General features: G+C 45.7%; 1 protein-coding gene across 3 annotated transcripts; it reads right to left on the bottom strand.

Annotated features, from left to right (window-relative positions):
- Nucleotides 1–3: 3 nt before the first annotated feature.
- LOC307036291 (uncharacterized protein) lies at nucleotides 4–4,749 on the bottom strand. 3 transcript variants are annotated; one of them, XM_079676470.1, is made up of 8 exons: nucleotides 4,320–4,749; nucleotides 3,443–3,576; nucleotides 3,185–3,332; nucleotides 1,677–1,820; nucleotides 1,251–1,355; nucleotides 889–912; nucleotides 648–786; nucleotides 4–510 (listed from the first exon to the last, which is right to left on the bottom strand). In XM_079676470.1, exons 1-8 carry the CDS (start codon nucleotides 4,697–4,699, stop codon nucleotides 439–441), a joined length of 1,146 nt encoding a protein of 381 aa, XP_079532596.1. In that variant the 5' UTR covers nucleotides 4,700–4,749; the 3' UTR covers nucleotides 4–438. The 3 variants fall into 3 exon arrangements, with proteins under 3 accessions (XP_079532596.1, XP_079532597.1, XP_079532595.1); XM_079676471.1 differs by lacking the exon at nucleotides 889–912; XM_079676469.1 differs by having other exon boundaries at nucleotides 648–912; nucleotides 4,320–4,748.
- Nucleotides 4,750–14,603: the final 9,854 nt, after the last annotated feature.

The raw sequence follows: 14,603 nt of genomic DNA, 5'->3' as shown, positions 1-14,603 counted from the left end.
ATATCCTTCAGTATGTGCATGCAAGTGTGCTTTTGCATGTAAAAGAAGGAGTAGAGAGGAATACACAGCTAAAGGAATGAGAGCAGCTCCAACAGTAACATGCTGCATCAGAATTTATTATTATTTACATTTTATTGCACAACATGTACTTTTACCGCTGATACTTAAAGTACATTTTTGTTGATAGTATGTCTGTACTTTGACTTGTAATTTACATTGTTGTATTGGTACTTTTGCGTAAGTAATGGTTTTAAGTACTTCTTCCACCACTGCTGAAATCGTGCGAAGAAAATGTTGCCTGACCTAAGGTTCTGGGTTCAACATAACTCTGAGGGTTTGAACAGTTTCAAGATAAACTGCCAATGCCTGACTGAAAGGAACATGGGGGTTTGGTAGGGCCACAACATCTTGTTCACTCAATGGGCGCAGGAGCTGGATCTAAGGAACAAAGACATTAGATGCACAGGGGGTATGTGGTCCTTCCCAGTCCACACCATAATCCTCACCAACCTGACATACGAAAGGAATAAAGCCGTTCAGAATGTGTAATCAATTACAATGTGGGTCATTTTGCATGTATTTTAAATAAATAATTGAGCCAGGGAATAAGATGGCATACATTACATCATCTAAAAAACGTTGTTTACCTGTGAGAAATCTTGTCCTTCTCTGTTGTTTAGTAACCACAACTGTAAAGGTGAACGGTGGCTTGCAGTCCTCAGCCCATGGTGATTCCATGCCTCCTTGAAACACTGAAGATGATGCTGAATATGTGGCATGAAGCACCTGTGTAGTGCATACAGGTCAATCTCTTGGTCAGGATTGAGGAATCCTTGGGCCTCCAGCTGGATGAATATTGTGTAGAACAGATCAAGAACATTTTCATACACATCTCTCCAAAGGCGCTCAATTCTGTAAAAGAAAGATAGAAAGAAATACAGCCTTTATATTGTATTTTTGGCAGGTCACATTATTCAACAGTTAGCAGGATGGAAAAGTTGTACAAGGTTCTACTAGTAATGGCTGATTGACACTTATGTTCAGACTGGAGTGTGAACACAATGATGAGCGAATGAGAGCTGGATTTTAGGTAGTGACCAATGAACTTGTTATGAACTGCCAGTAAAACGCCCCGCTATCACCCCCTGCCCCGCCTGAAAGTAAGTATTGTTTTGTGAGGGTGGACAGACATGCTTCTTCTCTCGGTTTCATTGTACTTTAATAATTTATATTTTTTAAATCCTCCATACCTTTGGTTATGAACACTCCGTCCAGTAATATGAGAGCTCCTGTTCTCCCCTTGTGTTTGGACCATGAAATGAGCAACCCTAACATTCTCACCCCCCTTGTCAGATCTGTAAGGGGAAAAAAGTACATTTATCTGAAGATGACTATCCAACATAATTGTACCTTCAAAAGAAAGGTCTTCTCTCGGAAAGCCTTCTTCAGGGTCTAAGCATACCCTGAAGAAGGCTGTTTGTGCCGTTCTGCGTGGGTTGTAACCCAGCTCTGTTTTAAGATTACCGAAGAGCACCTTCATTACACTTGTTTGAAATTCCGAACACTCATTTTCTTTTTGATAATTGTACCTGTGTTACAAATGCTATTAAAATACATTTTAGTCAAATAAGTCTCATTGTACTTCATTTATTAGACATTTGTAGGACATTACATACCGAATTCGAGATGGCACGCCATATTGGCCAACAGCAGACAAGAAGCCTTCAAGAACAGTTGTAGCTCTGTTGTTGGTGGCACTACTTAAGTACACAATTAGCCTGGAGAATCCATCAATGCCACCATGAACAACAATCCTCCATCTGTGTGAAATATAACAGGATTAATTGGTTATTGAATTGGGGCCTCATGTCCAAATCACAGTTGATAAAGGCACATCTTGTTCATTAAGCTATGTTAGGAATAGGGTTGGAGGGGTATGGTTGTGGCAGGTTGGGTGATAACGTTGGATATTGCAATAGCAACATGTCCTGCAATATCACAAAACATTATTGCCATTGCAATATCCAACATTATCGTACATTGCATGTTAACCTTCTTTAAGTTAAAAAAAGTTGTACATAAATAAGCAAATTCAATGGCTTAATTTACTTTACCAAGGCGAGCAGATTTGTCAGCTGGGTGAACAACATTTATATTTTAAAGTACCTTTTTCCAACATCTAACCTCTCATCTCTACTAAAGATGGAATCACACAAGGTGCTAAAATGTTGGTTTCCGGTAGGCTAATCTCCGTAAAAGGACTTTGCCAATGGGTCCTGAGATTGTTAGTAGGCTAAAACTGATTTGACCACCTCAGGTGCTAATACAGTGCCCTAACAGAGTAAATATGAAGAGGAAACATGTGATTTCATGTGAACATGTGAACATATGATTTCATGGTACGGTTTGGAATTGAGACATATTCTGGATCATGTTCATACCTTTGAAAATGCTTATAAATAATTTTGTATGTCAAAGCTTACACACATTTGTTCAAATACATCATGGATGTCCCAACTAAGGGTCAGTGTGGGTGCATTTCAACCAAGCAGAGAAACACCCGATTCCAGTGCACCAACTAGTTGTGAGTTTATGTGTCACTGCTTTGTTGGAACACATTCACACCCACCCTTTGCGGATAAAATTGGACACCACTGACATTATGGTACTATCAGAAGAGCTCATATTTAGCTAGGATGTATGTGGTAGAGGGCTTGCCCCCATGCAAGGACTGTACCTTTAGTAGCATCTAATTGTGTTTTTGTTTGAAATTCAAACTCAATTATTATCTAATGAGTAGACAAGGAGTTCAATTCATATCCTCAACTAACTAACATACAGAACCCTCATTGTTATATTTTGTATTAAAAAAGGATAAAGGCATCTTTAAGTATTAATGACCTGGCCGTATATCTTTTAATGTTACTTTTTCCTCAGCCTTCAAATTGGTCTCACACTCAATACTTCCAAGGGTGCAATGTCTGTAGATAGGCCTACTTATTTCAGCAATCACACCTTCACCTCTGTTTTCTCACATGATGTTACTATTTAGTGATTTCAGGTGGTGTGGTACAGGCTTGGAACAAAGAACTGCAGGACTGCAGCACTTGAGTACAGGAGTTCAAGAGCAGTGGCCTACTAGATTATGATGGACACAGCTCAAAAAGCAGCAGGAAAAACTGACCTGATCAGCTTGTGATTACCGTCTATATGCCATAGACTATTTGGTGCAGGAACATTGTACTGACGACGCCTTGTAGTCTGGAGGGTTAACCTTCGCATCAAGATTGCTCCTGGATCCACTCTCTGCATTGACGCCCTTACTCGATGCCCTGATTGAAAAAGGAGATTTATTTGTTTATTCAAATTGGCGACTGGCTAAACCCACGTCATTTGGAATTGGGTTGAACATTGAGGTTAAACAAAAACTGTAAATTTTTACTTTGAATGTGTATGCCTCTGGACCGTAGATGTCCCAGCATCATTTTATATCCAGCATTCGGATTAGTGCGCTGAATCTCCATCACCAAGGCATCTACATCGTCATTGTTAATTGAAGAGTATAGGTCTGATTTTCTACAGTAGAAAAACATAAAACATATATATGTGTAATGTCACTTCAATTATATATTTATTACATAAGCGACAGCAACGTTAGTTAGGTGTAACAGTTAGCATGAACACAACTCCAGTTATCTTAACATTAATGTATACAGGCTGCAACTTCACGTGTATCAAGAAACATCTCTGACTTTAGTCATTTTTGATGAATAAACAAAAACCGCAATTTCACGATACAAACAGATTTCGGTGTAACAATAGTCATATCTGACAGAGCAGCTGTTAATAATAACTGACCTAACTTGTGTGCAACGTCAACATAAACGTTTTGGCTAACGTTGACGAACATCCACCAGTCTAACATATATACTCAATTTCAAACATCTCTTCGTATCATATTGCTACACAATACTAAATAATTGTTTGTCAATCATGTTTTAATTTTGTTAACTGTATTATACACGTTTTTGCCCACCAGTGTCGTCCATAGAAATAAAATAGGAGTAGAACGGACATTCCCATTCAAATCAACGTAGTAGGATAATGGATGTATTATATTTTAAGATAATGCAGGATGGTCAGAGCGGCGGCCATTTGTATGTGTACCGTTGCCATAGTGACAGTTGTAGCGGGCTGACCATATAAATAGAATATGAGTATAGTAGTATACTCGTATTCTATTTCTATGGGCTCGTTATTTGTATGACGTTAGCTAGATAGAGCAATAATTTGATTTTACGTTAGCTCAAGTAATTCACCTTAGGCCTTCTTCGACCGATCTCCTCTGAATTGTGCGGGATGACACACCAAACAGATCCGCGATTTCTCGGGTTGATAGACCGGACAGCACATAGGTAGCGAGCATATCGCATGGAATATCCAGAGGCGGGCGTCCTGCACCTGTGCTTGAACCAACTTCTTGGACATCTTCCACATGAACACGGTGCTCAATCAGTGTCAAAGTATTTACAACTTCGTCATCCGTGTCACTGTCGATATCTCGAAGAGCGCTTATCCGCCCGAGTACTTCGATAAAGTCTTCAATATGGGCCAACACAGTATCTGTTGGTAAACCGTGTTGATCAATTTGATCTGCTAAGGATAGCATAGCATCTTGGAGCCCACCGACGTCTTCCATGTTGTCTGCCCCGCCTTATTTTCATTTAGTTGTTATTATATAGTTTATAAAAAAATGTTTAAGTCCTTCTCCTCCATTTTCTTCCTCTTCTCGAGTAGTCAGTGTTGTGGTGTTGTTGCTTTGGTCTGGGTCTCTGGATCTGTGAGCTAACCACGCCCCGTTCATTTGCATATAAGGAATGGAAATGTCTCATCATGAAATGTCTCATCACGAAATACAAGTCACCTGAAATAAATAAATGCGTCATTATGAAATACAAGTCATCTGAAATAAATAAATATGTCATTATGAAATACGATTCTCTTGAAATAAATAAATGTGTCATTATGAAATACAAGTCTCTTGAAATAAATAAATGTGTCATTATGAAATAAAAGTCTCTTGAAATAAATGTCTCATTATGAAATAAAAGTCCCATGAAATAAATAAATGTGTATTTAAATGTACATGTATACATATTTATTGCCTCATTTATTTATTTCATAATTTATTTCATAGGCATATTTATATATATATGTATTTATTTAATTATTGATGTATTTATTTATTTATTTAATTTTGGCTTAAATGGCATTCCATATGACTGTGGCTGTGGCTTTCTGTCAAACACCTGGATAGCTCTCTTGAACAGCTGTTCTATGAGTTTCAGGTGTGTGGCACAAGCAAACGACCAGTTTGTAAAACAGTATTCAATGTGGGATAGAATCATACAGTGGAGGTATGACTTTGCAGCATTGACAGTTAAGAAAAAGGTCTAATTTTTTTAAAATGTTGCAAGTTGAATTTAATGGTATTGGATACTTTCTGGATATGTTTCTTAAAAAGTCAAGTGCGAGTCCAATATGACACTCTCTGTTCAAGATACTTGCACTGGGAGACTAGTTCTTTTTCTGCTCCATTTAAAACATACATTGGATCCTTCGATCCTTAAAACTAGAACACTGATGGCTGGCTTACGCTACAAACTTCATCACCTTTCAACAAGAGAGTAAGTATATAAAACGTTACTTTGTATATTTTACACATCAGCAGAAACAGAGAGAGATGGCAGGACACTGTGTTTTAGAGAGAACCCCTCCCCCCTGCGTCAGCAAACGGCTTGCGCGGTAATACCATCGCCCAGATGGTCCGCTTTTAGTTTCCCAGACGGTGCTTGTCAGGACTCTTTTCACTTCTGGCGGCGGGGGGATATTTCCTTCTTCTTCCTCCACATTGAGGGGTAATGGTGAAAACTCTTCTTTGATCTCGCTTTTTGTTTGCGTTTCTTTGCTTTTTGTTGCACATATCTTGTACACCGCTGGTTCCACAGTGTTTTCTTGATGCACTACTTCTTCCGATACAATGGTTGCGTGGAAATCTCTGGAAGACACCAGAGTTAACACAGCCCAATCTGTTGAGGTCAACGTTGCTTTAACACTGTGGGGTCCATACGTTTCTCCATTCTTCAGATTGTAGAAATGCAGTTCATTCGCCATATAGTTGAATACGTATCCCCAAACATGTTCATTTTCCAGAAGCCATTTCTCTTCAAGATCTTCGACCGGAGGTGTTTGAACCCGGCACAGATACTGCATCCGTTTCTTGATTGGCGCTCCGGACGGATGGCGGTAAGTTGTCACACGCATCTCGCTGATTAAACCCATATCGAGGCGTCTCTTGGCCATTTTTTCTTTTTGGAAAGATGACTTGATGATTGGAAATGACTGGCTTTTTATCTGCACGGGGTTCTTTTTTTTTTATCTCACTCCACCCCTTCGGTCTTCTGACATCACATAATTGGGGCGGGCCCTTCTGTCACTTTTATGCATACTAATGTGATGGAAGCGGCATTTTGTTTTAATAGACTTGGGGGCGGGCCCACCTGTCACTTTTTATGCATACTAATGTAATTGAAACATTTTTTATTATACACCATAAGGTGCAACAGTGGGGGCTTTTCACACCTGTGAATACACATCACCCCCCTCCTATCGACGGATCTCACACCTACTTGGGATATCACACCTACTTGAGATCTCACACCTCGAACAAAGGGGAGGCGGGACTTAGCTCATTAGCATAAGTAGGGAGAGGTGTGACCTGTCACAGCACCTGTCACTTTCTATGCATACTAATGTGATGGAAGCGGGAATAATACTACTACCAAGCCATTGCTGCTATTTTGAAGAATGATTGAATGTAAACACCAGAAGTTATGCACAAGGGAAAACGTTTATGTTTAAGCACAGGCAACAAATGTCTTTAGCATTTTTGTAAAGTTAAGCCTACTGAACCATTCCATTTAGATTGTATGTTTGTAATATGAGTTATGTATTATGCGAAGTTCAGATGAAGAACTCATTGATTTCAGTATTATACACACCTTTTAGGTGTGTAAGGAGGGACTGTTAGAAATTGAAATCAATGTTTTATGGCATAATTTAGTTTAAACATGCCATCAGTTAAAATGCTGATTTATACTGAAAAAACTGAAGTTTTCGCGCACAATGTCTGATGTCAAGCTTTTATTGTGAAAATACTTCCGGTTAGTTTCCGCTTGTGATTAGAGTTTATTTTGAAAAGCTATTTCGAAAAGGATCTCCGAAATACCAACAGTAGCTTGACTTCAGGCTTTACGGAAAACACGATTTATAGCCGGTAAAATGTATTAAATGAAAAGTGATGAAAGCGAATATGAGGAGGAGAGGCGTGTTTATGTACATGTTGAATGTAAAAGGTCTGAATCCTCTGTTTAAACGCAATAACGGGAGTGATTAAGACGTGGAGGACCGGCCTCCAGCTGCGCCAACCGGCTGACAAGGAGGAGCCAGCAGATGAGGTCTAGCAGCTGGAAACCAGGGGCTCGCTCTCTTCTCTGCCCTAACGAGGAGCGGATCACAGCTGTTTATCTGACTGAACAATATCATGCTTGTGACATACCCGCGCCTTTTTTAATTAAAGTACCCAATTGAACCTTCACAGAGACTCCATTTAGTCTCCTTTTAAAGCTTCTCTCCTGGACGGGAGAATAACGAACACAGTTTACAAGTGTCAGTCTTGAAGAAACACACTCCTCAATGTCAGTTTTGGTAATTTATTGACAAGGATGACGACACCCTGAAACAGAGTAATGCAGCAAGATAAGCTGACAAAGTATTACATCCATGCAATTTAATCAACACAAATATATACCACGAAACAGAGTATAGTAGTATAATAGTATAATATATATATAGTATAATATATAGTATAATATGATAGTGGAAACAGTCTTACATGAATGAGTGGACGAACGTCTCAACTCGAGGCGGAGTGAATGAACAATGTTTGAACTAAAATGGCCGCTCGGCACTACCGGGTCAGAGCACGGCATAACCGGGCAGCGACAGGAGTGACACTGCCCTCTAGTGGCCGGCGATAAACTCTTCATCCCCCCCAGACCGGAAAGCTATGGGCCGGAATAGGTTAACGGTGTAAATCCCGTATCCAGCTGCCAGACTCGGGCTCGTAACGCGGCCCGGCCGAGTCGGCTGGGGCAGCGTCGGCAGCGTCGGCAGCGTCGGCAGCGTCGGCGGCGACTGCGGCACCGGGAGCGGTGCACCCAGGAAGGCACCCGTAGGAACAGTGAGGTCAGAGGACGCCTCAAACGCAGGCGTCGGTGGGGAAGCGCCAATAGCCGAGTCGCGGGGCCCGACAGCCGGCCGCTGAGCAATCCCCTGGGGCGTCGCCCAGCCCGGGTGGATAGGTGGGGCCTGATGACCCAGGGCAGCGGGTGGCGGCGACAGCGCAGCCGACTGCTCACGGGCGCAGGGTGTGGCTGGCATGTAGGCACGGAGGAACCGCCGGTTGCGCAGTGTCAGACGTCCCGAACCGTCAACCCTGACCCTATTTAGGGGCAATGGATGTCCACTCTCGGGAGACGACAGACAGTGGTGCGGTTAGCCAAAGTGACAGACCTAATGTTAGCCCTATTTACAGGCAATGGACGTCCACTCTCGGGAGACGACCGACAGTGGTGCGGTTAGCCAAAGTGACAGACCTAATGTTAGACCTATTTACAGGCAATGGACGTCCACTCTCGGGAGAGAGAACTCCAGCATGTGTCCCTGAAATGGAGACTCTGTTTATTTCACTCATCCAGGACAGAGACCGGGGAAATCTCCTCTCTGTGGCCCCTCCAAGACCCCCAAAGGACGGACCACAGACCTCCAGCATGTGTCCCTGACATGGGCACCTCCATAACCTTGCACACCGTGAGTCCCCGGACTCCCGGACTTAAGCACTCCCCCACGGACTAAACCCAAATGATCACACCCTACAGAACCTCACACCCCTGGTAACCCTAAAAGGGGGGAGGATTTTGCGGTGCTTTACCGTCCGCACATCGGCATCCATATTCGGCCTTATTCACGGCACCACCACCCCTTCTGTGGAGGATATTCTCATGCTCCTGGTAACCCTTTAAATAGTCTGATACTATGAGGGCTCATCACCGCACTTTACAAGCCAGAAATAATGTTTAAATGGTCGGAAAAAGTGTTTTTAAACGTCTGGAAGAGAGTTGTATTCTGTCATTTTGCAGGATATAATTTAACATTGAACATTTCCTGGAAATGCACATAATATGTCCATTTCCAGGAGAGGTTCCATGTTAAATGATATCCTGCAAAATGACAGGCCATAACCCAGGAACAAGTGTTTGAAAGGCGGGGAAAAGTTGTTTAAAATAGTCGGAAAAGTGTTTTTAAACGTATGGAAGAGAGTTGTAGCCTGTCATTTTGCAGGATATAATTTAACATGTAACCTCTCCTGGAAATGCACAGAATATGTCCATTTTCAGGAGAGGGTCCATGTTAAATGATATCGTGCAAAATGACAGGCTATAACCCAGGAACAAGTGTTTGAAAGGCGGGGAAAAGTTGTTTAAAATAGTCGGAAAAAAGTGTTTTTAAACGTATGAAAGAGAGTTGTAGCCTGTCATTTTGCAGGATATAATTTAACATGTAACCTCTCCTGGAAATGCACAGAATATGTCCATTTTCAGGAGAGGGTCCATGTTAAATGATATCGTGCAAAATGACAGGCTATAACCCAGGAACAAGTGTTTGAAAGGCGGGGAAAAGTTGTTTAAAATAGTCGGGAAAAAGTGTTTTTAAACGTATGGAAGAGAGTTGTAGCCTGTCATTTTGCAGGATATAATTTAACATGTAACCTCTCCTGGAAATGCACAGAATATGTCCATTTTCAGGAGAGGGTCCATGTTAAATGATATCGTGCAAAATGAAAGGCTATAACCCAGGAACAAGTGTTTGAAAGGCGGGGAAAAGTTGTTTAAAATAGTCGGGAAAAAGTGTTTTTAAACGTATGGAAGAGAGTTGTAGCCTGTCATTTTGCAGGATATAATTTAACATGTAACCTCTCCTGGAAATGCACAGAATATGTCCATTTTCAGAAGAGGGTCCATGTTAAATGATATCGTGCAAAATGACAGGCTATAACCCAGGAACAAGTGTTTGAAAGGCGGGGAAAAGTTGTTTAAAATAGTCGGAAAAAAGTGTTTTTAAACGTATGGAAGAGAGTTGTAGCCTGTCATTTTGCAGGATATAATTTAACATGTAACCTCTCCTGGAAATGCACAGAATATGTCCATTTTCAGGAGAGGGTCCATGTTAAATGATATCGTGCAAAATGAAAGGCTATAACCCAGGAACAAGTGTTTGAAAGGCGGGGAAAAGTTGTTTAAAATAGTCGGAAAAGTGTTTTTAAACGTATCGAAGAGAGTTGTAGCAGTCATTTTGCAGCACCAGCTGTGCTTCACCAAATGTCTTGGCAGTCTTGTGATCCTGCACGTGGATGATGTAGCCCTCAGCAGTGCCCCTTCTGTCCGCCTCAAAGACCTCCGTGTTGGTCATGTTTGCGTACACACCCGGACGGTGGCCATACAGGAGGCTCCAATGGAGGGTTAGATAGCCATATAGCAGGTACTGGGTGATTGAGGTCGGATTGCTAGCCATCAGGTCAAGGAGATCAGGGATGCGCTTCTCAGCGGCCGCCATGGCGGCGAGAATCTCCGCCTGGCTCGGCAGACGATCCAGCTTGTCCCTCTTCACCTTAAACCGGTGGACAGTGACAGACTTTTTCAAATCGTTAATGTTGGCTTTCACCTCTCTGATGATGTGGGTCATATCAGACTGGGTGAGCCTGCACCCCCGGAGCTTTGACGCAGACAAGTACCTCAGGAAATGGTTCACAGTCTTCAGGAACAACAGCGATGTTGTGACTGCCCGGCCCGACTCTGAAATATACTCGCTCCAGCCACGGACCCTCTTTGTGTCTTTTAGAAACAGCCAGTCTGACAGCCGGTCAACACCATGGGCCATGAATACTAGGAAGTTCTTTATCCGGCTGACATTGGACATACAATTCTCTTTCCGTTTTACTGTCGGTGCGAGACCCTCACAATGACCTCTGTATGTCTGAATGTATGTCTCCATGCTTTTAGGCAACGTGATTTCACGCATGGTATTCCCCCGTCCCTTCCCAGTGGACCAGTGATTTTGGGGAGAGGGCCAGTCCTTAGCCAGATTAGCTTTCAGCTTATTGGAGACAGACGCACGGGTCTTCTGGCATACAGGGGTCTCACTACCGGAGGCTTCTGGGGACAACATGACAGTCTTCACCGGGGTCTTGCTTCCGGAGGCTTCGGGGGACCGCATCACAGACTTGAGAGAGGTCTCACTCGCAGAGGCTTCTATGGACCGCAAGACAGTCTTCACCGGGGTCTCGCTACCGGAGGCTTCTGGGGACCACATGACAGTCTTCACCGGGGTCTTGCTTCCGGAGGCTTCGGGGGACCGCATCACAGACTTGAGAGAGGTCTCACTCGTAGAGGCTTCTATGGACCGCATGACAGTCTTCACCGGGGTCTCGCTACCAGAGGCTTCTGGGGACCACATGACAGTCTTCACCGGGGTCTTGCTTCCGGAGGCTTCGGGGGACCGCATCACAGACTTGAGAGGGGTCTCACTCGCAGAGGCTTCTATGGACCGCATGACAGTCTTCACCGGGGTCTCACTACCGGAGGCTTCTGGGGACCGCATGACAGTCTTCACCGGGGTCTTGCTTCCGGAGGCTTCTGGGGACCGCATCACAGACTTGAGAGGGGTCTCACTCGCAGAGGCTTTTATGGACTGCATGACAGTCTTCACCGGGGTCTCACTACCGTAGGCTTCTGGGGACCGCATGACAGTCTTCACCGGCGTCTTGCTTCCGGAGGCTTCTGGGGACCGCATCACAGACTTGAGAGGGGTCTCACTCGCAGAGGCTTCTATGGACCGCATGACAGTCTTCACCGGGGTCTCGCTTCCGGAGGCTTCTGGGGACCGCATGACAGTCTTCACCGGGGTCTTGCTTCCGGAGGCTTCTGGGGACCGCATGACAGTCTTCACCGGGGTCTTGCTTCCGGAGGCTTCTGGGGACCGCATCACAGACTTGAGAGGGGTCTCACTCGCAGAGGCTTCTATGGACCGCATGACAGTCTTCACCGGGGTCTTGCTTCCGGAGGCTTCTGGGGACCGCATGACAGTCTTCACCGGGATCTTGAGAGGGGTATTGCTGCCGGAGGCTACTGTGTTCATGCCGGGGGTACTTGAGATTGCTAGGCCCTTAAATCGTATACATTCTTCGTCTTCCTCAAGCAGAGCAGCAGTGGCATTCTGCTTCCTGGGTTTTAGACCCTGTTTTAGCCTGGAGCGCAGGGTCTTCACCTCATCAATGAGGGCATCCTTCTGAGCACTCAATGCCACATTTTCCAGCCTCACCTGCATGCAGTCCACTTCGTCACACTCGGTATGTGGGGAGAAGGGTGGAGGGTGCACCGGGTATTCCTCCTCATTGTCTATATCCAATACTGTAGCCATTCCAATGATGGGATTAATCTCTCGGGGGTCATGGAGCAACTGCATGGCCACACTATGCTTCAGCCTTGCCATGACCTGATGTGCCTCATCTCGGGAGAACTCAGGGTGGTCACGAGTTACATGACGGTGTAGTTTCTTCCCAGCATACGAACACCCTGTGATGGGACAGGGTTTGGTCCGAACATTTATTCTACCACTGGCCATTTTAAGAATGATGCCTCTTTCCTCCAGGTTCCGCACTGCATGTTTGTGCTTAAGGTGCTTATTCAAAGCCAGATAGCAGAGTCTGCACACCGGGCATTCGGTCAACATCCTTCCCAAGACACACACAATGAATTCTATTTAAATGGTTTTCTGTTTCTTCATTTATATGCGTTAGCCAACTGGTGATTGCAACCATGGGTCCGATGCTTCAATGCAGGGAACACGGACCAAGGGGAGGACTTGGGTTACCACCTGGTTAAAATGGTCCCACCTCCGCACCAACGCGGGGCTGGTGATGGGTCCGATACATTGATTGTTTTTTGTTTCATGGTTCTGCCACGAGCTCACAAGACAGTTTTGGGTACAAAAACGTGGGGATAACAGTACCTCTGGGCGCTCCATCCCGCTCCAGCTTTCGCCGCAGCGGGGGGAGGAGGCATTGAACCCCTCGCACCTGCCCCCGGAGGAGGCAGGGGAGTCAGGTACCCGGAGGCGCACGGTGGACGGCCAGGGCGAGACCGCCACACCGCATTGGAGTCAGAGTTCCGAGTTTTTCGAGCCAGGTCCCGGTGAAACGCAGTACGGAGCACCCGGTAGGAACCTCCAGCAGACCCCCCCGCGCGGTTCCCTCGTCCATCGGAAGAGGCGGAGAGGTGGGTGTTTTTCATCTGCTGGCGGACTGCCGGGGAGAACGTGCTGCTCGGGAGCCAGGCTCAGAGTTAGTGGCAGTGAGAGCCTGTGCACCTGCCTTTTACAGCAGGCACGCGCTGGTATCGGGGTGGGGAGAGAAGGTAGAAGCAGAGGCTGCAGAAACAGCCAGAGCCTTCCCCTCTAACACACCCCTCATTTGGTTCATGAGCACTGGGCAGAGTCCCCTGTCATATCATTCTTTGTTTATTTCCATCCTTCAGGCAAATACACATATCTTTGTCCGCTCCAGGAGCACCCGCAGTTTGGATGAACCGACCGCCAAGCACCGGAAGCTGGACCCGGGGAGGAGGCCCTCCGATGGCGGGCCAAATTTGCTGATACCGCAGCTGGCTGGACACTAGCCGTAGAAGAACACCCGGGCGGGACCAGGCATGTCCCTCTTTGCAGACAAGCATATATGCGCTCCGGCATTCGCCGCATATATTTGTCTGCTCCAGGAGCAGAGTCAAACCCGCAGTTTGGATGAACCGACCGCCATAGCACCGGCACGAGGCCGGGCCGGCGGAGGCCTTCCGATGGCGGGTCGCGTTTGCCATTCGATCAATGTCTTTGCAGGCAAGCATATATGTGGTTGTTACGCAGGATCAAACAGGTAGTTTGATGAAGTAGGGTCCTGTGCCCGGAGCAAGGCCAATTGCTGAATGCCGCAGCCGACTAAGACCGTCTTGCATTCCGCGGCGAAGTGGGGAGGTGGAACTTCCACCCCGCTACGGAACCCGTGGTGGGACCCCTGAGTCAGACGGTTCGTCTTGGAAACGCTTCATATCGGTCGGCCTGGGAGGTAAGAGACACGCAGGGTAACGGACACGCAGGGTTACCCCCACGCAGCCCACGCAACACGGAGGAGGCAGGGGAGTCTGGTACCCGGAGGCGCATGGCCGCAACAACGCACTGGAGTCAGGGTTTCGAGTTTTTCGAGCCATGTTCCGGTGAAACGCAAGACTCCAGCAAGAGCCTCCAGCAGACCCCCCCCGACGTTTCCCTCGTCCCTCCCGGCCATCAGAGTCGAACCCGCAGTTCGGAGGAACCGACCGCCAGAGCACCGGCACGAGGCCGGGCCGGCGGAGGCCCTCCGATGGCGGGTCGCGTTT

The sequence above is a fragment of the Notothenia rossii genome (genome assembly GCF_949606895.1).
Source record: "Notothenia rossii genome assembly, chromosome: 4".
In the NCBI taxonomy this organism is placed as follows: Eukaryota; Metazoa; Chordata; class Actinopteri; order Perciformes; family Nototheniidae; genus Notothenia; species Notothenia rossii.
This window is presented reverse-complemented; position numbering and strand designations above follow the sequence as displayed.